The 24,822-nt window shown below is 46.6% G+C and overlaps 3 protein-coding genes across 5 annotated transcripts in view; 1 reads left to right on the forward strand and 2 right to left on the reverse strand.

Annotated features, from left to right (window-relative positions):
* LOC115542259 (uncharacterized) overlaps positions 1–24,822 on the reverse strand; it is a 578,272-nt gene that overhangs the window by 284,066 nt on the left and 269,384 nt on the right. The window lies entirely within an intron of this gene.
* acp2 (acid phosphatase 2, lysosomal) lies at positions 351–13,256 on the reverse strand. Of its 2 annotated transcripts, none has more exons than XM_030354595.1 (13): positions 12,999–13,256; positions 9,956–10,051; positions 9,731–9,817; positions 9,248–9,308; positions 7,196–7,287; positions 6,840–6,938; positions 6,543–6,632; positions 5,514–5,597; positions 4,987–5,035; positions 4,476–4,564; positions 3,972–4,078; positions 2,755–2,933; positions 351–1,815 (listed from the first exon to the last, which is right to left on the reverse strand). In XM_030354595.1, the coding sequence occupies exons 1-13, from the start codon at positions 13,089–13,091 to the stop codon at positions 1,661–1,663; spliced, it is 1,281 nt and encodes a 426-aa protein (XP_030210455.1). In that variant the 5' UTR covers positions 13,092–13,256; the 3' UTR covers positions 351–1,660. The 2 variants fall into 2 exon arrangements, with proteins under 2 accessions (XP_030210455.1, XP_030210456.1); XM_030354596.1 differs by lacking the exon at positions 12,999–13,256 and adding an exon at positions 10,614–10,638.
* Positions 20,523–24,822, forward strand: part of LOC115542271 (insulin receptor substrate 2) — a 25,274-nt gene continuing 20,974 nt past the window's right edge. For both annotated transcript variants that reach the window (XR_003976496.1, XM_030354506.1), the window contains exons 1-2: positions 20,523–23,531; positions 23,728–24,275. Coding sequence is in view for 1 of the 2 variants with exons in the window: in XM_030354506.1 (XP_030210366.1) it covers positions 20,767–23,531; positions 23,728–24,275 (3,313 nt within the window). In the remaining variant the exon portion in view is untranslated. The remainder of the gene's footprint in view (positions 23,532–23,727; positions 24,276–24,822) is intronic.

Consider the following 24,822-nt stretch of genomic DNA (forward strand, 5'->3'; position numbering starts at 1 on the left):
CGAAGTCCACAGCAACTCTACCTGCAACTAAAGGCTCTGTAGGAATACAAATGAGATTATTTGAGCCTCAATTGAAAGCAATTCTGAACAAGTTTCTGGTTTGAGTGAGACTGCCTCTGTATGAAACAATTTAGATTAAGACCTCCCGGTTTATTTCTGACCAATCAGGGAAACTCCTCCCTAATTGCCAGTCAATCACAGGTGTTTGAAGAGCACTCATTAATGGTGGAGAAAAGTAGGGACGCGGGGTTTAACATTTTTTTAATCTTGTGTTCCTCCACTTTCTCTCTTAATAACCCATTTAATTTTACTGTAATTGTTGGATGAATGAATAAATAAGTAGTCCGTAGTTAACTTGTGCATCAAGCCTCTTTATTTCAAACGCATTAAATATCCTTAAAGTCAGTCAGTGACGTCTCTACATTAATTTATCATTGGATCACAATGATACCAAATATAAACCTAATTGTTATTTCAATGGTATAAACAAATATACATTTGCAATTCTTCAAGTTTAGTTTCGTCGACAGCTCATAACACGAGTCGTAACACAAGTCGGCTCCAATGTGATTTTCTTCACTCGATTAGTCTACTTCCTTACAAGTACCTACAAGGAGCAGACCCATATTTAGTGTGATTATTGACACATGTGTTTTTCCTACAATGACACCTGTGAATAGGATCTAAATTTCCTTTTTTCTCTTTTCTGAAAAAAAAAAACACTGAAACATAAACTACTGAAATCAATTTGTATTCACTCTTTTAATACTTGGATGAACTGAGAAACGTTTGATTATCTCTTAATTATCAGAATAATTAAAGTGATTTTAAGGCATGACTGTATAGGCACCCATGAAAGGAAAATGGGACGCACGAAGATACTCCAAGACCTTTTCAAAGCGCCAAAAGACAGAACACGCGTGTGAAATGGAAAGCATAATTAACTGATCCGTCTGTAACATGTCCGCGCACAAGGCCGACATGTCCACACGCAACAGATCGTCTCGACAGGCAAATTATCATAAACATAAGCTCTTAATCCGATCCTAAAGCAGAATATGGCAGGTTGAGAAAACATTTCAGCAGTTACTTCAATTTAAATACAGGAACAATCAGCGAAATGTAAAACGCATGACCAACCCTGTAGTGGAAAGGACCCTGTTTGGACGCTATCACTAAGCCTGGGATAGACTGGGTGGTCCGGTTTATCCCCAAGAAGCGCTGGTTTAAGACCTATGTAGAACTGTGATGCTGTTGAGCAGTGGCCGTAGAGTACCCAGTAAACCTGAGTATTTAAATGGAATCGCACTTAACCGTGTGTTCTTGTTCAACTTTGAATCTGTATTTTGTTTGTACTTTTTAAGGCCCTTTACAATAAGGAACACCGGTCCCTCGGGGAAGGTCGTTCTTATTGTTTTGTCCACGTGGGAGAGAAGAGTTTTGATTCGAAATTCTTCGTTTTTTCCAGGTGTAAAATGGCGTCCACGGTCAAAGTCTCCGACCTCAATGAAACAACTTATCTGCGACCCGGAAAACATTTTTTATTTTGGATAAAAAGAATAAAAAAAACTTTTGGTGTCCAATTCTCTCAGAGGTCGTCGCAGTCGCTGCTGTCCCACAGGTCGGCCACGCCCCTTTGGGGGAGGAGCTTGCCCCTCTGTCAGGAGTGATACTCGCCCCCCAAGCCCTCTTGGTTGGTCACGTGACGGTATCCCTGGCTGGTGATTGGCTGCTTCCGCCGACAGAGGAGCGCGGTAATCAGGACCAGGAGGAAGATGAGGAGGGCGCTGGACACGGCCAACGCCACCACCACCTCTGTAGACGGAGGAGGAAGAGGAGGAGTTTAAGACCACGCTTATGAAAGATAGTCTTAAAGAAGTGCACTTAAACCACGATACAACACGGTTTGATATGCCGCAAATTCAGACATAATCCAGATTTTCCAGTATGCCAATCTTCGAGGAGTGATTTTTACGAAATTGCATATAAAACACAAAAGTTAAGTGTTTTATCTGCTTTGGTCCAACCGTCAAGACAACTTTTCGTATTCTGTGTATTTATGTTTTGAATTATTCATAACATGTGAAATATATATAGATGAAAAAACGGTTACATCATGACATCCAGGTTCTGATTTAATCTTTTCAAATGGTGGGGGAAATTTGTTTTCAGAAACATAATAGGTGTGAACATACTATAGCCAGAGGAGGAAAGGATTTATCTGACACGGAGGCTTGCGTCTGAATAATATTTCAGTGCCCCAAGATTGTAAATGAGATACAATACAATATATTGTAAGGGAAAACAGCATCACACACACACAGACACACACACCCACACCCACACACACACACACACAGAAACTAGGTCGCCCATGTGTGCCTGAGCCATGATCATGTTTCATGTCACCTGAATATTGGGCTTTGTCTCTTTGTTTTGTCTGGTGTGTACAGTACGACTTCTCACTGCTGTATCATTTTAAACTTCCCTAAGGCAGCCCACCTGAATATTTATTTATTTTATGTTATTTTATGTGTTGATTACATTTGTTTATGAAATAGTCAGCCCAATTCACTTACCCAAATAAGAACAGACTTAATTATAAAAAGATTTTTATAATAATTAGCAAGGCGCCAAGATGCCGAAACGTGGGTGTAACGACACAAGATATTAAAGTTTCTGAACGTTTTTTGCTGCTTTTGCAAAACAAGCCATTTTTCCAGTCCCTTGTTGTTTTTGGTGTTTGCCACAAACCTTTGTCATTGAACGCCGAGGGCACCTGGCACTCCTTCTCCAAGTCATCCGGGATGAAGGGGCCTGTGATTCTGATGTAGTCCTCCAGGGGGCAGTCCTGAGAACAGCCGGGCAGGGCCACCGGGTACGGCTCGGGCAGGCTGCTGTCGTTGCGGTAGAACATGGAGACGGACATGGATCTGGAAGAGGGAAGGGAGATGAAGACACAAGATGGGACGGTGAAAAGATGATGGAAATATACCAAATTAAAAAAAATTAAATTAAAACCGATTTTTTTTAATTTTGAAGCAGGACATATAGCTAATGAGTATATGCTACACGTTAACCTCCTAAGATGGCGAAATTTGATTGGTTTGCTATCTCGGGATATTGGGCAATAGACCTCTGAAGAATACTTTAGTCCCGCCTCCGAGGCTCTATATTACATGCTTAAATGTCGGAACGTCCAGGCATCAAAACTGAAAGTTACATTTAAAGCAGCATACTGCTGCTGTGATGGTGGATCAAAACAATCACACATCTCAATGGCAGTTTATATAGTTTTAAATATATACACTTAAGTTAGAAAGATAATGGATATCCATCTGATATTCGCATCACAGCGATCCGAGGCTGGGAACTAAAGACGTGATCCCCGGTCGGAGTGCCTAGTGCCTAGCGATGTAATACCAGCCCAGGAGACGTTCGGGCAGCAGCACTTACTCTCTATAGAGCCATCGTTTGGTCCATATTGCTACACAAGATGCGAATTACAAAAAAGGAGCCTGCCCTAATCAATAGCCTCACTAAAACACAATTAACCCTGCAATGAACCGAGCTGTCTAGAAGTGTTTCCCGCTAGCTCTACCACAGTAAAAAAGCAGGGGGAAAACAGCGTGGCCAGTTGCGCTCCGGTGGGGGTGAGACCCACATAGAGTGTGTAAGCCACAATAAACTTACTTTCAATATTAGTGGAAACTGTTGCAGACTTAAAAAAAATAATAATACCTGATTGAAGAGCGCTTATGTCGTCTCTATCATTAGTCTATGGGCCATAATTATTTAAACAGAACAGGACTTGTCTAAGTTGGCAAATTGCATATTAGAAACACGGCATTGTTGCCTGGACGAGGTCATGTGCGGTCATACACGCTACAGTGACTGCTTTCACCAGTGTGTGTGTGTGTGTGTGTGTGTGTGTGTGTGTGTGTGTGTGTGTGTGTGTGTGTACGTCTCACCCGTTGTCCTCTCTGTAGAGCTCGATCATGTGACAGGAGGCGTATGGGGGCTGGATGCCGTTGAACACACTCATGCTAGACTGCAGTGCCACCACCGTAGTGTCATGCTGTAGTGCACACACACACACACACACACACACACACACACACACACACACACACACACACACACACACACACACACACACACACACACACACACACACACACACACACACACACACACACACAAATATCAAGTTAGTTTGGTTTACTTTTGCTTTGTCAAAATCCCACCACAGGATTGTCAATGGCCGATCCTCCGTGAGTATTGATCAGCGGTCTCTACGGCGATAGGGAAATCACAATTCATGCCTGCCTTGAGTTTCAGACATATCCAACACAATGTCTGCATTGCTGTCATCAGCAGAGAGAAGTGCCGAAAAGTTTGCCGAATTTATTTTCCACGACACGTATGCTGCCCTCTTCAGGACCGATGAGGTCATAGCATGGCAGTTAGCTCACCGCTGAGAGCATCATCATCTTCAGCGGCTCGTTGGAGTTCGGCTCAGCCCTCTTAGAAAGGTTCTTCACTATTTCCCCCAGCAACACACCTGAATCATAAAATAAAAATCAAATTAGACAATTTGATCAACTGTTGGGAAACTAATCTTTGCGTATCACGGCGACAGTGAGTCAAAGTAGTAAGAGGAGTCATTTCCAGTGGCCATGTCGGTCGTTAAAAAATTCATGAATCCTTGCAGATTTTCTATAACGTTTTTCTGTTGTTGTGTAATACAGCCACAAGGGGGCGACGTGAGCAAACACTCCATAACCAGCTCAGAGCAGCGACAGTCACGGTATCGGGACTTGTTCTTCTTTCTCAACAAACCTATTAAAAGCTATAAGCTAGTCAGAGCAACAACTAAGCAAATACCTTTTCACAGTCCTTGGCTCATGTGAATTATCAGATATGTACACAACTCATTTACAGATCCGTATTAGCAGCCACACACACAAACAAAAACAAACTCACCTCCCTGCAGCCTGCACTTCTCCTGGTGCTTGTAGATGTCAAACATGATCTGTGTGTGAAAAGGTTCATTAACACAATGTCGACATGTGTCCCCTTTACATTTCACCCCCCATCCATTTTAATGTCACCGTCAAACCATCATGTGGTTTGAAACTATTGACTAATCGCGAGTGGTAAAACTTTTAATTTCATTTCATTTAAGACCCCACAACATTCTTAACTTGTTACACAACAGCTACAGCTGCAAAGCTATTGTCGACAATTTTACGAGGGGCCGTTGGATATTACATGGGGGTACGGCTGGTCACATTGAGGCTCGCTCATGTTTAATCTCAGGATGTCCAATGATCTTAAGCTTTAACTGTCCAAATAATATTTAATTTAAAGTTAACATTTCAAAGTATACAATTCAAAACTGTGCTATTCCATCCCCCAATCGTGCACCTCCCAGGCCTAGTTTCACCTCCTGGTTACTAGCCAACCACAGGTGATATTACAAGGCGATGGGGTCACCCTTCTCCACAAACCTGGAATGCAAAGTCCTTCAGTATCTTCAGCTTGTCCATGACGTCTTCTGTCACCCACGCTGGAGCGGTGAGGTTGTGGCGCGACTATACATGCACACAGACACACACAATTGTCAACGTCAATCTAATGAGTTAATTTGGCTTTTATCTTTTAGCTCAAATATTGGAACAAAGCCAATCGGTCCGTTTTAGTGCGTTCTTGTAAAAAGCCTCATCGATAGTACGACTTAGGGCCTGGACACAGACTCGTCCCTCCAACTGCTATCGATCGTGTGTTCACAAGGTTGTTATGTTGGATGTTATGTTGTCAAGCGCAGGAACCTATCTTGTCAGGCTATGTCTGACATTTGACATGAGATTTAAATGTTCCATCATCTTAAAGGATATCATGTTGTTGGTCCAAAGGTAACTTTAAGGATGCCATCTCTTTTCTAATCACTAGCATTTTCCCACCGTATACATTTTTCATTGGCTGTTAATTATCCATTATTTGTATCGTAATGGATTTTAGCGAGATCTTAAAATAAAATAAAAAATATAAATACAACAGAAAAGTGGTTCTATAAACACAAGCCTTCAGAGGTTCGCACTTCTGCTTTCTGGGGCGTTAAATTCGTCATGGGAAACCACACAACCACTCCAGTTCATAATCAATCTTACTTTAATCTCAAAAGGTTAACTCGCATGCAACCTTTAATTTTTTTTTAGATATCGTCTGTACTTTCACACAGCACTCGTTATCTGCGGTTGCTTCGAAACAAAGCATGATTGACATAGATACAGCAAAAAAAAAGGGGATCCGTCCTTTTTTGCTTCTGGTCTACAGTGAGACACAGAGATCGTCGCCGGTACAGGTGATGAGCTCGTCTGGGCTTCTGACTTCAGGGTATTTTTGCAGTAACACCCCTTTGCATTTGCATGTGAGAGCACGTGCACGGCCCTTGTGTGTGTGTGTGCGTGTGTCCATGAATGCGCGCATTTGTCTGTTTGTGTGCTCGTTTGTCTACTAGTGCGAGTGTGTGTTCTCACCTCGCAGAAGAGCGTGTCGTAGACGCTCCACACCGTCTCCACGCTGGTGCTGAGCTGACCCGTCTTGTTATGCACCATTTCCATAAAGTCCTGAACACAGAAACACCATCCCATTGTTAAAAACGGTGCGCAGGGCACAAACACCTTTGTAGTGGGGCTACATTGTCTTCACTCAACTCATACAGCTTTTGTAAGTTGAGATAGGCAAACAAATTGTTTTTGTGTCTGCGCAGGCGCGGCAGGCCGTGTGCTTGGGCCTTCAGAGCCTGTGAGCGCGGGGGTTCAAGGGAGGGTTACCGAGTACTTGGTGGTCATGTTGACGAACTCCGGGCTTTTCTCCGTCTCGGCCATCAGCTGCTTGTAGCGTGGGCACTTATCCGTCGGGAAGGAGAGCAGCTACACACAAAGGGGTAGAGGCTCAGATAAATACACTTTATTTCCGCTGGTAAACACAACCAAACAAACGACAACATACAAGAGAGAAAAATGTAATCAATGAGAACCAAGACATAGAAAATATATGACAGAGAGACGGGTTACAGATGGATAGGAAACGGACACACCCATTTGGTTTGTGTGTCTTAGAGACAGAGGTATTGCATTGTAACAGAGCCCACCGCCCAAAACCACCCATCCACCAGGCAGGCACCTACAGTCTCTTGGTCCTGGGGCACAGTGTGTACCGGTATCGGCTGCCACTTCAGGTCCGGGTTGAAGACCTGTTGACCGCTGGGGGGGTAGAGAGCTGTGGGGGGAAACCGAATAATGATTAATGATCGTGGTCATGAAGGGAAACACTGCATTGCAGATAAAGTCATGAGTTGGATAACCTATTTGTGCCATGGATTGATCCTCGTCCAAATCCTAAATAACATGCACATTTTCTAAATGTAGGATACGATGTAAATATGGAAGAATTGCTCAAATTACCCCCTATGAGTTAAACCAGGCCACTGCACGAGTTACCCGTTATTGGCTTTTTAGGGTCACCAGGTAACGTCAATCAAACATTCAGCCTACATCCCGCCCTCTAATCTGGTTGCAGCGATTAGAGACGGGCATAGCCTGAACCACGACTTTGACCCACGGGAAGATAGGGCTGGGCGATTAATCGAATTTCGATCTTGATTTCGATTTTAGCATCAAACGATCACAAAACTAATATAATCAAGTTTTTGTTTTTTTTTATTAAATGTTTTATAGAAAGTGCACTGAATACATATCTGTACATTATTTTAGACTTTTTTATAGAAAGTGCAGAAGAACAACTGGATACATATCTGTACCTTATTTTAGATTTTAATATTTTCTTTTTGACCATTTTGTGTATTTTTTTAAGGCGATATTTCAAAATTCTCAGTTAGAAAGTGTTTTTGGGAGACATGCTGAAAAAATACATCATGTTTTCAAACTCCAAAATAATCGTTTGAATAATCGTGATTTCAATAATGACAAATATAATCTAGATTATGATTTTTTCCATAATCTAGCAGCCCTACGAGAAGATATAAATAGGTCTATCAGATGTTGGGGAGATTAAATTCAGTGGACAGGGGAGGTTTCCCTGGTTTAATGGAGAATGCTTGTGTGGGCTTTTTTTGTCGGTTGCAGTAACTGCCCTCCTGGTTTAAGGCCAAATCACACAAAAACTAAAAGTTCAAGCAATTCGTCTTGCTGTTTGTGTGAGGGTGAGGAGGTGTTGCTGGGCAACCTGGAACCAATTTCAACCAATCAGAATAGAAACCGCCAATTGTTCACCAGAGATCATGCTTATCCATTTTAGTATTTCTTTAAAGTAGTTATTTGAAGAGTTGTCAATTTTTTTACTTTTATGTGCTACTAACAACGCATTTGATAAAACCATTTAGCTTTAACTTTTCGGTTTTAAGTAAAACTCATAACCCAGTCCATGTATTTGAATAACACTAAAGGAATGGACCCTGTGTATGAGTCCACAGTCACAACCCTTTGCCGATTGCTTTTGGCGCAAACATTGGCACATACTCGAAACAGAGTCCGGCTTCCTCATTCTGCCATGATATGGGGCATCATTGCAAAAGTGTGCGGTTGCCCTCGTGAGTTCCGATAAGGTTCATTTCTGAAAACTTATCGCAACCAACTTCCCTTTTTTTACCTGCCCACATAATATACACTTGTCAGTACACCAAACACGTATATAACCCTTCCCCTCACCTCAGGACTGAATCAGCAAAATGTGCAAAAAGAATCAAGGTTTTTGAGGATATGTTCACCATCTCCCGCCCTTATAAGTGCTGCCAAATTAATCCAGAGCTGCCACACGTGAATGATCGAGAATTAATCACTATAAAAACGATTCTAATGCTCGCTCTCTTGCATTATTTAGAACTGGTAGTAACGGGGGGGGCTTTTCGCAATGATGTGGTCGCAATTGATGAGGTCAACTGCTGCCCCTCACAACACCCCTGTTTGGTCATGTGACATGGTGCTGCTGGAGTGGACCATGGTGGCACACCGCCAACCAACGCCTTGTTTGGGAGGGGGGGCACTGAGAGAGCGATGGATCTATATTTTTGTTGGCCCTGAAGCGACCTAGGAAATCATTACCTTGCATCCGCATCAATTAAATGGTCCCAGTCTTGAGTCCTGGTGGTAGTCGTTTACTTAGAGTAGGAGTACGACTCCTACAAGTACTGCTGTGTTTGTGGAAGGAAAGGCTCTCCTACCTGCCAGGTTGGCCTCCGCGCTCATCAAGGTGCGGTCGTAGTCTGTACTGCGTACGTGCACCTGAAAACACAATCGAAGAAAGGACTGGATGAATATCCCCCCAAATCAACGGTCCGAGGAATACAGCAGCTATGGAGATGGCTGCTACCCGACCCCGAATCCCGGCCCACTGTTCTGAGATGGTCAAAGTCACATTTATTTGTATAGCACAGTATCATACACATTGGTTATTTAAAGTACTTTTAAAAGGTATTAAATCATGAAGTGAAACCAAATAAAAAAAATGTCAGAATGATGAAAAGGCAAGCTTTTTTTTAATGTTTAAAATGTTGACCTGACGTGCAGCAGCGGTTGTGGCTTAGTTTCACTTCACTTGAGAAAACTTTGACTTGTCAGAAACCATGACGACCTCCACAACATTTTAAACACCCATGAATTTTTTTCAATGTCTAATGCTAGCCCTGTATTGTAACACGGCTCACCTCTCGACGGTCGTACGTTTCGTTCAGAAACCCCTTGTATCGCCCCCGGAGGAACTGGCCCAGGTTATAGTGTTGTCTCATGCCCTCCTGAGCACAGAAAGACAAGACAGACAAACACAAGAACCATCCAAATGAAATCACTGGCCACCTGGAGTTGTCCTGTTGCAAGGTTGTCAAAAGTCGCCATGTAAAACTGTGCCCAAGTCTCTGTTTCCTGAAGCTTACCTGCGACAGTTGGCCAAAGCCTTGTGGCCAAGCGCTCTCCTGGTAGGGGTCCGTAGGGTACGCCTTGACGGGTGATCTGTCGCCATGGCGAAACAGCTGACCAATAGGAAGGTAGCGATCGGAGGGTAGCACCGTGAACAGACAAAAGATGAAACAGGTGGCTGCGTTAGCAGTCAGTTACCGACCTAGGACTATGGATGGTCAACAGGGCTATCATTCAATTCACTTTCCACGCAACAAGAAACGTTCAGTAATCGATGCAGCCATAGCACACATCTTTGCAGAAATAGATGTTATAACAGCAAGACAAGAAACATTAAGGTGGCCGGTGCACTGTTTAATTCTTTAACTGAGGAAAAGACATGAGCTGTGTTCGACGTTCATCCGGCTAGATTTAGGAAGAGATCAGTGATAGGCACAAGGCCAGTCTTGTGACATGGACTGTAAAGACAGGCCAAGGTAAGGTTGGTACATCCAGGCTAGCTTTCTATGAAGCTTTCCTATTTCATAGAGAGCTAGCCTGGTTATTATTAGGACAGCACTGATAGCTCGAAGGTCAATGGCGGCTCGGGAAACAAGCAGCGATTGAAGGACCTGCAATGAGGTTGTACTTAAACACTAGACTCATGACATGGTCACCCTGATCATGTGAGCTCACCATCAGTTTTCCTAGGCAGTCCAGTCAGCACCCACTCGCTCAGTGGAGGGAGTTTCACATCATGATACAAGGAACCCCACAGACTGCAGAATTTAAAGAGAAACTATTCTGAAACATTAAATAGACTAAATAAAACTTTGAAATGACAAATCTGCAAAGAAGGCTATTCTCAGAGGAGATTATGTATTGTCCTTACTTCCAACCAGATTCAAGATTGTAGACAAGAAAAGGGCCATTTACACATCAATAGTTGATGTGGAGGGATTTAATCAACTAAAAGTGGGGGTCAGAGACCGGGATCTGTTGTTGGGCTGTAAAACAAAAGGGGCATTTGATGTTAATACCAAACGGCTCAGTTGCTCCGTTAATTAATTGCGTTAATTAAAAAGAACAAAATGGGGTTAGAGGAAGTGCTTGCAGGGAGGAGGATGAGAACAAGGTGAAGGCGTATATACACATACAGTGTTTGATCAACTCCTCCAGACTAGTGGAGTGACGGAGAACGAGGTTTGGCAGGGAGGAGGATTAATAACAGGATGAAGGTCAAGCATATTTATCAATTTAAATCGGGGGTCTGAGGAAAGGATCCGGCAGGCCGGTGTCTTCAACTAACAGTGCTCTGGCAGGGAAGGGGGATATAGCATGCAATGCCACATCCCTTGTTTGAAAATCACTTGCTTCCAAGCCAAAGACAGACTTGATATTCATTGAGAGAGGAAAACTTGAATATCTGGATGGTCCCACAAGTATACTTCAATAGTGGAATCCTATCGAGCATATCATATCATCTCATCAAATACAACAGCTAACTAGACCAGGCCCCATTGTATATGGTATCTGGTCAAATCTTTGAGTACAATACGACAGACACCAAATTTAAGTCTGACCCACTTTTGTAGGATTCGTTCATCTTAAAAACATGCATTGTAACCCGATTGAAGTCTGTGTAATGATGGCTGAGATAAGGAAAGCCAATCGGCTCAGGGGCCTGCATTCAAACAGCCTGTACCCCCCTACTTCTTTCAATGGCATCACCATTAAATGACCCAGTCCTATATCAATAGTGCTGTAAGGTCATATCAAGGAACCATTATGCAAAGCATATCTTTTATTTGCCGAGTTTGAAGACTCAATATGGAGCTAAAAGTCCTTTATTGGCATGATCCATGATAGACGTCATGCAAATGTTCAAATGTGTGCAGTGGTGATAATCAAATGGGTCCCTTTTGGGACCGTTTGAAGAGACATGAAGCAACCTTGCCTGCAAAATGTGGTAGAACTGGAAACTCCCATTGCACATTAGTGAGCTATATATAGCACTATAAAAAAACGGATCAATCATTATTATTATATCTAACAAGCCATGGCCAGAAAACAAATACAGAGATGTTTGAAATATTTGTCAATTTTTCCAATGTGTTCCACATGACTGAAATTATAGATGTAGGAATATTTTCACCTGCTATGTCGCTAACATGGCTTATTAGTCTAAAAGGTGGACCTAAGCTTACAAACTGCATGGGCTGGTTTCACTTACTTTGAGTTCACCAAATTACCATTCATAAATTTTAATGAGACATGATGACCATTGATGCTGGATGGAATGATACTTTGTCACCTCCCTTTTCTGGAACTTTATCCTCTCGAAATATTAGTATTATACTGAATACATGGTGAATTAAAGCCAGAAATTGCCCAAGCTGTATTTAAATACGCCGGACCATTGCTTCCGGAGGAATCAGAGGACAGTGAAAACCACTTTGTATCACACCACACAGGACCCAAGTCAGCTCCCGAAACCTAACTCCCTATATGAGTCACGTTTGCAGTGAAATCAACAGTGAACACTGGGAAGGCTTGTCCTGATGGTAGCCAAGAACTTCTGTATCTTTCACGTTGTTTCTTCTTTGCTGCCACTTGACGTCTTGTGTTACCAAAGCTGGGAGTAAAAATGTGTTGGCCTTAAACGTTCACCGCAAGTATACCCGATTGGAAGAGTCTAAGCCTGTATGCCAATTGTTCTACAATTGTACCATTGTTGTTGTAACATTTAACAACTTCATTCCATTCGTGTAATAGTCCGTGGGCCCTTTTCCTAACTTCATTGTCATCTGTTCTCCGCTCTTCAAACCGATAGGAAGTACCATTGGGCTGACAACAAAAAAAATGCATGGTATTTCTGGCAACCAATAATGCATGGTATTGCTGTCAACAGGTTTTAGTTTTACAGGTATATCCACTATAATTTACAATAAATCTGGGTTGTATTCAAGTACATTGATTGATCAAACCTAATTAAAGAGACATTATACAGCCAGACAGAAAGACGGGCGCATGTCCTATGCATCAAGTGAGATGTTGTTGTCTGTCTCCAGCAGCACTCACCACTGTCACGTAGACCAGCCGTCTCTCTGCAGCCGCCTGGTCAACCGCGGAGAAGCCCAGAGCCAGGAGAACCAGCACCGCGCCGGGCAACATGGTCGCTGTGCGGTCGACCAGTCGCTGTGTAGTACCGTGTAGTATTGCCTTTGTTTACGTTACGACCAGCAGTTAGCCTGTGTTTGTACTTCTGGGCGCACAGCTCGGTCCGCCGTTTCGTTTCAACCCACACAGGCGGAAGTATGGTGGCGACGGAGCACGTCACTTGGCCACCGTCAGCCAATAGGAGGGCTTCGTTGCTCTGGACTGATGAACAGAGACGTCGGCTATATAAACAACCAAGAAAGGAAAGAGCGTCAAAGGGGACGTTTTTTTAATGGGGTTATTATAATAACATAAGGTTGGTTATGATAGATCGTAACCATTAACTCCTTGTGCGCTACCAGTCCTATCAAGTCCGTGGTTAGTACTGGTAAGTTTGCACGTTTACACTTTCAAGGTGAGCAAACAATGAACAGTTTCTCTATTCAGTTATACATATATAATATGCATATATAAACGAATGCCTGAATTGTCACTCGGGTTGGGATAGTTTAAAAAATAAGTTTATTGGCTAAGATTTATAAATAATATAGTTATTTATTATACAAATAATATAGTTACGTATACACACATTATTGACGTTAGGTAAGGTTAGGTTTCGTCCACTAACTGGTGAAGCACCTTGTGGTGCATTATTGTCACCACTCGAGGCCAGTATTGCTCCGCATCTGACGGTCCATTCTAAATCGGAAGGAACTTTACTATGAAATTCCCTTGAGTCAATATTAAATAAATAAATATGTCTATGAAAGAAGTACAGAGATCAATAAATTAGGCAATAAATATTATTTTTATTTATTTTTAAAAGGTCGTTTTTAAAAGGACTACTTTCATTTATTACAGTGGACTTTTATTTTATAATTTCTATCTTGGTATGATGTACAAATGAGTGGGGCGTTGTTATCTCGGAAGTAGTTAATTGAAATGGTTAGCTGACACAGTTTAGACATGTTACACTCAGCATACAACATGTTGACCAGTTTTATAAAAGAGTCATATATTGTTTAACATCGATAACTAAGAGTTTGATTCAAATTTTGAATACACTGTATTTTAAACATTAAATATTATTTTTAACATTTAAATATTATGCTTCTTCCAATAGTTAGAAAGCTTCTGTTAAACCTGCTGATTTTTTGCTTAGCATAATGAAAACAACTATACACATGGCCAAACACAAACACACTCACCCACCCACCCACCCACCCACCCACCCACTCACTCACTCACTCACTCACTCACTCACTCACTCACTCACTCACTCACTCACTCACTCACTCACTCACTCACTCACTCACTCACTCACCCACCCACCCACTCACTCACTCACTCACTCACTCACTCACTCACTCACTCACTCACTCACTCACTCACTCACTCACTCACTCACACAAAATACCACACACATACACACACACCAACACCATGCAAATACAAGCCATAATAATGGTTAACAGCCATAAAGATAATTCTTCATTTGAAAGTCCACACATTAATAGCATGAGGAGGATGTGCTGATCCCACGTTGTTTGTGCATGGAGTACAGCCACAGGGAAGTGATGGGCTGAGGACCTCGTTTCAACACTTCTTTAGCTGTGAGGGAGCACTTTTCACTATGGACCAATGTCCAGACTTCCGCACCCATTGACTTCTTGTTGTCATGTGAGCTTGAAGACTGCTTGGTGTCCAGCGCCCTGGTGTCTCTAGTCACGTGCCTCCAAGTCAGTGAGGAACCAGCAAACACATGACAGGATTAGCAGGAGCCACCAGACAAATTGAACTCTGAAGTCAATTTGGGGATTATTCTTTTACATTAAGTGTAAAACATGAACATTTGTTTTATTGGGTCTGCAAGTGTGAGTGGGCGGGACTAAGGGTTCAACCAAAAAAAAATAAAAAAATCTGTTTCATAACTATGCCACATTATGGAATATGCAACTCTAGGGACTGCATAATAGGTAGCTGCTTATTTAATTTCAACCTGCACAATGTCACTTTGATCCAATTGTTATAATTATTATTGAACCACAAATACAATATATATTTTTTTATTGTTTCATGCATCGGATCTGCTTGAGGCTCAGTAAACCGGGGATTAGTTTTCTCTCTGAATAAATTGGATTTGCGGGAGGGGAAAAAAAAATCCCATGACGCCGTCAGTTCCGAAAAACGTACTATGACGCAGGTGGGACCCGGTCCAAAGGTGAGTCAATGTGTGGTGATAGTAAAGGGGGCTAAGTCCGTACAGAGACCATATCCCTTCCTGAAGTGCATAATACCCACTACCCACTAATCCTCTGCTGGGACCCTGGGGGGAGGAGTGCGGGCGGGCGGCATATGCATGGCCTCCCCCTGGCCGATGCATGGCCGTGTGTGACCTTTCATCTAGATCTGGCTAGAGCCGACACCAGAGGCAGTAGAGAGGGAGCCGCGATCACACACCACTTGCTTTGCAGTAAACAGGTTAACTGCAAAGCGCTAAAGGCCAAGAACTAAGTGTAAGGAGTGGTTTTGGGTTTAACCTGCTTGGGTTTATCTAGCCACTACAAGTTGTTCCCCAAACTTCCCTCAAACTCACAAGCTTTAGGTTCACCGTTAAAAAATGACTTGACACAAAACAACACCTTAGCAGTTGGGTTTTTACTTCAAGGGCATGATCAAATTGAGGGGAAACACTACAATTTTAGTTTTTTGTGGGTAGACAAAACGGACAGTCGTCATATATTTCTAGCCAGTAGCTATTACCAGATGTGACGGAGAAAGGATTTTCAATTTCCAGGCCTCAAAGTGGGTATGGCACAACAGAAAAGAACAGTATTTGGCAGAATTGAGTTGATACAGTCAAAAGTGAAACATGCCTTGAATTAAGCTATCAAGTGAAATGTACCAGAAAGAGACCAACTATAGTCAACTAAGCTTCACGTGACCGTATTCAAAGTTGTGGAATATGTACATTTCCATCAATCAGAGCTGTTCTATTTTGGATGTACAGCTATTGGGTATATACAACCATACTTATTTGTAGGGAGCAAATAGCTTAGCAACACAACATTTGCATATAGGTGCAGTGTGTGCACCATATGCTCTGGTAAATAATAGACTACAGGATGTATATATTTGCATACATACATTTTACTCTGAATTTTGTTTTCCATCATGACAATCGTACATATTTTCAACATACTTTGTCGGCCAACATAACAGCTTTGCGCCCTGTTCGTATCTAAGGCTGCTGAAGTATTTCTGGCCAAGCTTTTAATCACTGGCATTCCTTACATATCTGAATGTGAAAACACCCTAGACCCCAGTTAGGGTCAACAAGGATCACATTTTCCAACGTGTCTTCCTTATTTCTTCTGTCTTTTTGGGGGGAGCAAAATATTTAGTTCCAGGTTTCACTGACACCCTTGATTACACTGGAATGGTCCCATGCTAACAGTGACAGGATAAAGTAACGACATTGATTTAACTGATGAGAACACTAGATCAAATGAGTGACACACCCCTTAGGATACCGCACTGTTTGACTCCCAGTCGAAAGGTTCTCTGTTCATTACCCGCTGGCTCCTGTTAACCTGTAGGTATCCATTAGCAAGATGTCTTACCCCTACCTTCTCCTTAATGGCATCCTACTGTGTGATGTCATTAACCGTGACATCACACAGTAAGACGTCACTGTATATCAGGTGTTACCATGCTTTTTCATGTTGTGACCCCCCTGTGGAGGTTTGGCTAGGCTGGACTCACCAAATATTTCATGCCATTAAATGAGTGAAACACTGTCGTTATATTGGAACGTGAGCCAATGAGCATAGTGTGCCCTGATCACCCTACTGCCACGGCCCCCTTTTGGGTCAAAACCCATCGCTGGAAAACCCCGGCCCTACAGAGACATCTCGTACAGCTGACCCCTCTGCAAACTCTTTGGTTCTCTAAGTCTAACAAACACAATGCAAGCCAAACATCGCTACGTTTACTCCTTTGTAACTACCAACTTGATCTCCAACCTAAACAACAGAACAGATCGTTGGCATAGGTTGTTCAAAACGACCCATATGAACATAGTAAACAACCCATATGAACCATATGATAGGGGACTAAAGCATTCATATGGGTCGCTTTGGACAAACTATACCTGCCACCTGTTCTGTTGTTTAGGCTTGAAGGCAGGCCGTAACCTCAGGCTTGTCATGTGTTCCCGTGTCAGTAAATTGACCGGCAGGGCATGACCTCAGCTAACCTGTGTCACCGAATCTACTTTGTTTACCGTTAGAGGGAAAAGCAGATTAGCCCTGTGTGGATGAAGGGGCCTGGTGCCGCTACGCCTCACACAGTCTCCACTGTTAATGCGTGAAAGTGTCACCTGAAATATAGGGATGTTTGCTACGTTCTAAGATAACGCTACGTAGCGTGTGTGATCGTTTGGTGACAGCTCGCTAGCTGTGTGTTGCTTTGCGAACCATTGAGACACTTGCTCTCTCACACATGCACTTGCATAACCACTCACACACACACACACACACACACACACACACACACACACACACGCACACACACACACACACACACACACACACTTTCTCTACACTCCTTTTAACGTGCCACGTCTTACTGTACGTTATCATCCCAGACACAAAACAACAGCATCGTTATCAGTTCCAAGTAGTACATTCTGGGCATGTGTGGCAAAGGGAGGTCAAATGAACACAATTCAAGCCCACCTTTGGTGCGGATGAACATATCTTCCTCAGCCCAACTCAGAGACAATGATTTTTCATGATTTAGCTCTGTTTCATTCAAATGTGTGCAATATTAAAAGTGCACTAGAGATTTCAAAGTAATAACATCTATTTCAAAAAAGAAATAAGCTAGTGTGTGATTCTTTCTCTCGCAAAGCATTTTAGCAAAACAACCCAAAATGCAATCTTTTACTTCCCCTTAATCTCATCTTCCTCCAAAACAGACCCGTGTTGTAAAAGTGTTATGTTACACAACTGTTGCGTAACTACAGACCAGAAGCCTCTCGTGTTGTTGGAATAGGTGTTATTCAAACATGTAATAAACTTGAGTCATCATCTTGCTTTCTGATCCTTGATGGCTCAGATCCAAACTTCCATCAGTAACCATGGCAATAAAATCTGGGGCCAAAACTGCAGTAGCAGACTGGAACTTCAGCTCAAATCTGATCCGTTGACAGTAAACACTACTCTAGTTTGTCTGAGTTTTTCAAAGTAAATGTCTCTTCTGTAACAATTTCAGCTAAACCCAAACAATAACAACCCTCAACACAGGCTTTTGTGTTTCAGGGCCCTGGTGTTTGCCAGGGTCCTAGGCTCCCCCCTGATGGATATGAACCCTAATCCGCCACACTAGAGGTGTTGGGGGCCTTTGTTTTCGCAGATGATTCAGATTAAAGGGAAGCAGCTTATGCTTGTGAAAACACATGCTTATCAGTCTCTATTTGATCTTATCTGCGGCAAATTAACACTCGTGGCAAAACAGCCAAACTATGAAAAAAACAGCTTCACGCAACACACACACGCACGCACACACACACACACACACACACACACACACACACACACACACACACACACACACACACACACACACACACACACACACACACACACAAAAGCTGAAGAGGCTGAGCATTTAGCTTTCTATTCAAATCTGTTATTGTGTTATTGTCGACTTGCGGTAGAAGTGTCAGCTTAGTATGATATAGTATTATTGCCATCATGTAAGTCTTCACATACAAGTTATTGTTTTTGGTACGTTTGAAAGTATAAAAAGTACAAATGTAAAGGTGCTTCATGTAAAATAGTATTATTGTCATCGTATACATTTTCCACATACAAGGCATTTTTTTTCTGGTAGGGCTATGTTGCGAATATAAAAACTACCAAATTCAAAAGTACAATACAGAATAGAATATACACAATACAAATAATACATTGCTAAGAATTACCACCAAAATGGGTAAAGGAAAATGGTAGAAGATATACATACTCTTCAAGAAAATATAGAAGACGGTTCCGTTTAGCTTTTAGCAGGCACTTTTATCCAAATCCAACCATAAAACAATTTAATAGAAATTTAAAAAAATAAACAAACAAACACAAATTCAATTCACAGAGGTGGTGGAACTCGATGTTTCTCTGAAGATCATTTCCAATCAACATGTTTAGTGGTCGCTTATTCTGACCCCGCACGTAGGACCCTAATGAACCGCGCTATCGGCTCACACGGTGCGACGACAAACATCAGCCAGATAGATCACTCATCAATTGGATCAGTGAGGGCATTGAACGATCAACTCGACGTGATTACCCAGATGAACTGACCAACAGATGTCACTATCGTTCCCCCGGCCGCCTATAATGCTGCTGCCGTTACTGCAAAGATAATCTACACGCATCGGGTTCATTTGTTTTCGTCTTCTTCGTGAGTTTAATTTAGCCCTGCCACGTCTTTCCATCGATGTGACATAAGGCTTGGTGTTGTGCAACCGAGTGGGGGGCACCCGAGAGGTAGCGCAGTGCGAACCCGTTGCTGTTTTGCTGCTCGTGCACGCGCTGTGCCTTCACGCTGCTGACGTACTTCGATGTTTTTCTCAGGGGGGCTGTGAGCGTGGTTACGTGTGTATTTTGTGTGGTGTGTGTGCGTGTGTGTGCGCGCGCGTGTGTTTGTGTGCATGTGTTTCATTCAAAATGGGATTATGTAAATCGAGCCCGCGTGCAACCTAAGCAGGAAGGCTGCCCCCCCCCCCCCCCCCCCCCCCCCTTCTCCTCTGTTTGAATTTGAACCTGCATCGCTCTTAAACCAAGACAACGTAGCAGAAATTGAAAAGGGAGACCACGTATGTCTATAAAGTCGAGATTAAAACATGCAGATACGAGCAGAAAGATAGGAATCCCCCACGCATATAAAAATAGGTCGACACGCAGGTTATGTAATAAGTAAGGGACGAGGGTTGTTTAGTTGTTATTGCCGTTGAAACGTAGCCTGATTTCTTTCTTTTTTACAATGGGTCGAATATGTTATTTAAACCAATGAAATCTTCTCAACGTATATACATTTGAATTCATTGTTGTTGACTTTGCAGATTCATGCATTCGTCGCCAGGACACTGTGGAAAATATGGGAGTCGAATTCATTACTGTTTACAGTAACCCGCGTGATGATAAGCAGTTCTTCTCTGCCGCAGGTTTTACCTTCAAATTGAATTTAAATACAATAACATATTTGACAAGTGGTGTCAACGCGAGACTGGGTCGATGGTCGGGTCCTCCCGCGCCGCGATAGGCCGTCCCTCCCCGTCGCTCACCTCTCTATGGCCAATGAGCACAATGAGTTGAGGGCGAGCTTCGAGATTGGCAGGGAAGGCTCTCCCAGGCTGCAACGCCTTTAATGACTGTGTTTTTTTTCTACTTCTTTTTTTAGAGCCAGCCGAGGCTGAGTGTAGCAACGTCACATGTTGTTTTCCTCAAACACTCGCAGTGAGCCGTCATGTTCATCCATCGCTGCGGACCGGAACGACGCGCATCCCGAATATAGTTTGTTTCATGCGGTTTATTTCGTGTTTTTGGATCTCTTTTTTTAAGAAGATAGTGTAATAAGTTTTGCGCCTGGTAAAAGGTAAACGTTGGACAACAACAACAAAAAAAAAATGGCAAGTCCTCCCGCGACGGGTGGACACCTGTTTACGAACAACGTCAAAAAGTGCGGATACCTTCGCAAGCAGAAGCACGGCCACCGACGGTTCTTCGTTCTGCGGGAGCACGGCGACTGCTCTCCCGCGAGACTCGAGTACTACGAGAGCGAGAAGAAATGGAAGAACAAGTCCGCCGCGAAACGGATCATAACTTTAGACTCTTGCCTGTGCGTCAACAAGCGGGCGGACGCCAAACACAAGCACCTCATCGCCCTGTACACCAAGGACGAGTACTTCGCCGTGGCGGCCGAGAACGAGAAGGAGCAGGAGTGCTGGTACGGGGTCCTGTCGGAGCTCATCACCGAGGGCAAGATGTTCGACAGCCCGGCGTCCACGTCGTCATTGGTGGGCTTCGAGGAGGCGAACTACGGGCTCGTCACGCCCGCCACCTCCGTGTATAGGGAGGTATGGCAGGTCAATTTGAAATCTAAAGGACTGGGTCAGATCAAGAATCTGACCGGAGTGTACCGACTGTGTTTGTCCAGTCGCACGATCAGCTTCGTGAAAATAAACTCTGACGTGGCGGCTGTCAGCTTACAGCTCATGAATATTCGACGATGCGGCCACTCGGATACTTTCTTCTTCATCGAAGTGGGCCGTTCCGCCGTCACGGGGCCCGGGGAGTTCTGGATGCAGGCGGAGGACTCTGTGGTGGCGCAGAACATCCACGAGACCATCCTGGAGGCGATGAAGGCGATGAAAGAGCTGTCGGAATTCCGACCGCGCAGTAAAAGCCAGTCCGCCAGCACCAACCCCATCTCCGTCCCCACGCGACGCAACCTCAACAACCTCCCCCCGAGCCAAACTGGTCTCGTGCGGAGATCCAGGACCGACAGCGTCGCCGCCACGTCCCCGGGTCGCAAGTTCACGTCCTGTCGGATCCGAACGGCCAGCGAGGGTGACGGTGGCATGGCCCGCCCGGTGTCCATGTCCATCTCTCTGAGCGAGAGCCCCACCAGCCCCCACTTCGGTCCCTCCCACTTGATCCGCTCGGCGACCCTGAGCAGCGGACGGACGTGCCGGATGCTGGACTCCAACCTGCACCACAGCCGCTCCATGCCCGTCTCGCACTCCCCTCTGGCGGGGTCCAGCCCCATCAGCATGTCCCCGTGCAGGGGCGCGCCCGCCAACAACGCCTCCACCCCCGACCTCAAGGCCCGCCGCCCCTTCAGCTGCAGTGCCTCCATCTCGGGCTCCCTGAGCGACACGGGCTTCATCCTGGGGGAGGAGTTCGGCTGCAGCCCCGGAGACCCCCGCTTCCTGCCGCTGACCCGCAGCGACACGCCCGACTCCCTGTGCAGCACGCCGCCGTCCCGGGACCCCGGCGAGCCCCTCTGCGGGTACATGATGATGGAGGGTGGGGGCCCCCGCAGCCGGGGAGGGGCCGACACCGACGACGACAAGGCGTACCGGAAGCGCACGTACTCCCTGACCATGCCACGGCAGCACCGGCCGGTGGCGCCGGCGCTCTCCTCGGCCTCGCTGGACGAGTACACGCTGATGCGCACGGCGGCGGCGGCGCAGCTCTCGGCCTCGCCCAAAGTGGCGTACCCGGAGGACTACGGCGCCGTGGTGATCGGCGCGGCGCCCTCGCCGCCGTCGTCGTCGTCGTCGTCGTCCCCGACGCCGCGCAGCCTCGACGACGGTCACCGCGGCAACAACAACAACCACCACCGCCAGGAGGAGGACGGCGGCTACGTGCCCATGACGCCGGGCGCGGCGGTGGCGGCGAGGGCAGACGGCAAGACGGATGACTACATGCCCATGAGCCCAATGTGCGTGTCGGCGCCCAAGCTGATCGTCAACCCCCGGATGCACGACGGCGGCCGCAAGGCGGGGTCGCCGGGTGGCGGCGGCGGCGGCGGCGGCGGTGGTTCGTCGGAGGACTGCGGCTACATGAGGATGTGGCGCGGCTCCGTGGACAGCCCCGACGGCCGCGCCCAGGCCCCGCTCGGCGGGGAGTACATGAACATGTCGCCGGGCAACCCGCCCCCCCTGCAGACGCCGCCCGACTACTACTGCCTGGGCCCCCTGCCGGGAGCCGCGGCGACGGGCAGGGGGCCACAGCCCGCCCGGGCGCAGACCCCCCGGGCCAAGGAAGGCGACGCCCCCGGCGGCGGCGGCCAGTACGTTCTGATGAGCCCCCAGAGCCAGCGGCCGCAGGGCGGGGAGGCCGACTACTACTCCGTGATGCAGCCGGCCCCGGGCTCGCCGGCACACTTGGCGGCGGCGGCGGCGCCCTCTCCGGCACGCCAGGGTCGCCCTGAGGGCGGCCTGGCGTTCCGGCCGCGGCCGGGTCGGCCCAACCGGCTGGCGCTGGACGCTGTGAGGACGCTGCCCAGCATGAACGAGCACCCGGCGCCCGGCGAGCCGCGCAGCCCGGGGGAGTACATCAACATCGACTTTGGCGGCCGCCGGTGCTCGCCGCCCTCGCCGGCGGCCGCCGGGGGCGGGGCCTCGGCGGGGGGCCCGCGGCGGACCCCGCTGTCGGGCTACATGAACCCGGATCCGGGGGCGCACTCGCCCCGGGAGGCGGCGGAGGCCGGCCTGCCGCAGCCGGACGAGCTCCCGGAGGCGTCCATGTGTCCGTTCCAAGAGGGGGGCGGGGCCTACCGACGGGACGGGGGACAGAGGGCCCCCGAGACCAAGAGCGAGTACACGGAGATGACCTTTGGCCCCCCGGGCCCGCCTCTGCAGGTCGTCCGTCCGACCCCGGCAGCGTGAGTGCACCTTGGAGCTAGTCGGCTGTATCGCCTTGACAACTGTTAGCAACACGCTGTTCTGTCTACAAAGTGTTTGTTGACTATTTGTTTACGACCACTTTTGTTGACTACTTTTGTTGAGCACCCGTCGATAGTATGTGTGTTTTTTGGTTTTTCGAGAAGCCAAAGCTAACTTTTACCCATAACCCCCCAGGGGCCCGAGCGGCGTCGGGGACCGGAGCCTCTCCATGGAAGACCCGAGGCTCCCGGAGGTCCTCGGGGCCTTCCTGCTGGGGGCCTCGCCCCCCCCGGACCCGGACCGCGCCGCCAAGGTGATCCGGGCCCACCCCCAGGGCCGGCGGCGCCACAGCTCCGAGACCTTCTCGTCCACGGCCACCGTCACGCCCGTCCCGCCCTCCTTCGCCGCGGGCGCCGCCGGTGCCGCCCTCCGGCGGCACAGCTCCGTGGAGAACGTGTCGTCGCGGAGCAGCGAGGGGTCCGACGAGGAGTGCGGCAGCCCGCCCGGCCCGCCCACCACGTTCGCGGCGGCGGCGTCCGGCGGCGGCGGCGGCGGCGGCTTCCACCGCAGCGGCCTCAGCAGCTACATGGCGCTGAACCTGCTGGAGAAGAACGCCGGCGCCGAGAAGCTCAAGGACGCGGGCGGCTTCAAACCCGCCAACAGCTGCAAGGGAGGGGTCAGTGGATTACACGCGGCGCCCTACGTCTGTCTGGGGTTCAAGGAGGCGGCCACCACTGCACAAGGTGAGGATCAGCGCTTACACAAGTTTCCTTTGAAACGCGTTAGTTTACGTAGCGTGTTTATTCTTGGAGAGTGACTGTCGTTATGTGATAACGGTGTGTGGGCTCATAAACCTCCTTGTTTTGCCAACCGCACATAACTCGAATGGTAAATGTACTGCATTCATTTAACGCTTTTGCCCCCAAGCGCTTTACAATATTGCCTCACATTCACCCATTCATGCACACATTCCCACACCGAGGGCGGTGTCAGCCATGCGAGGCGACAGCCAGCTCATCGGGAGCAGTTAGGGTGAGGCGTCTCGCTCAGGGACATCTCGACACTCTAGCTAGGAGGAGCCGGGGAGCGAGCTAGCAACCCGCTGTACCTCCTGAGCTACTGCCGACCCCTTGACTAGTTTCCTCTTTGCGAAGGAAAAAAAAACAACCCCCCCACTCTCTTCAGACCCGAAACCCGTTTCAGGGGAAGTACAGAGCATGGGGAAGGTACCTCGCAACGCACAGATGGTGATAGTGTAAACTCGGGGTGGGGTGGGGGGGAGCACCAACG

Source organism: Gadus morhua, chromosome 4, assembly GCF_902167405.1.
Source record: "Gadus morhua chromosome 4, gadMor3.0, whole genome shotgun sequence".
Lineage (NCBI taxonomy): Eukaryota > Metazoa > Chordata > Actinopteri > Gadiformes > Gadidae > Gadus > Gadus morhua.

Bases quoted from the DNA above. Each gene is read 5' to 3' on its own strand.
- acp2 (XM_030354595.1), bottom strand. From the start codon at position 13,091: ATGTTGCCCGGCGCGGTGCTGGTTCTCCTGGCTCTGGGCTTCTCCGCG. The intron at 4,565-4,986 runs GTGAGTTTGTTT...TTTATGATTCAG, and splicing joins GAAGTGCAGGCTGCAGGGAG to GTGTGTTGCTGGGGGAAATA. The intron at 4,079-4,475 runs GTGAGCTAACTG...TGTGCACTACAG, and splicing joins AGATGATGATGCTCTCAGCG to CATGACACTACGGTGGTGGC.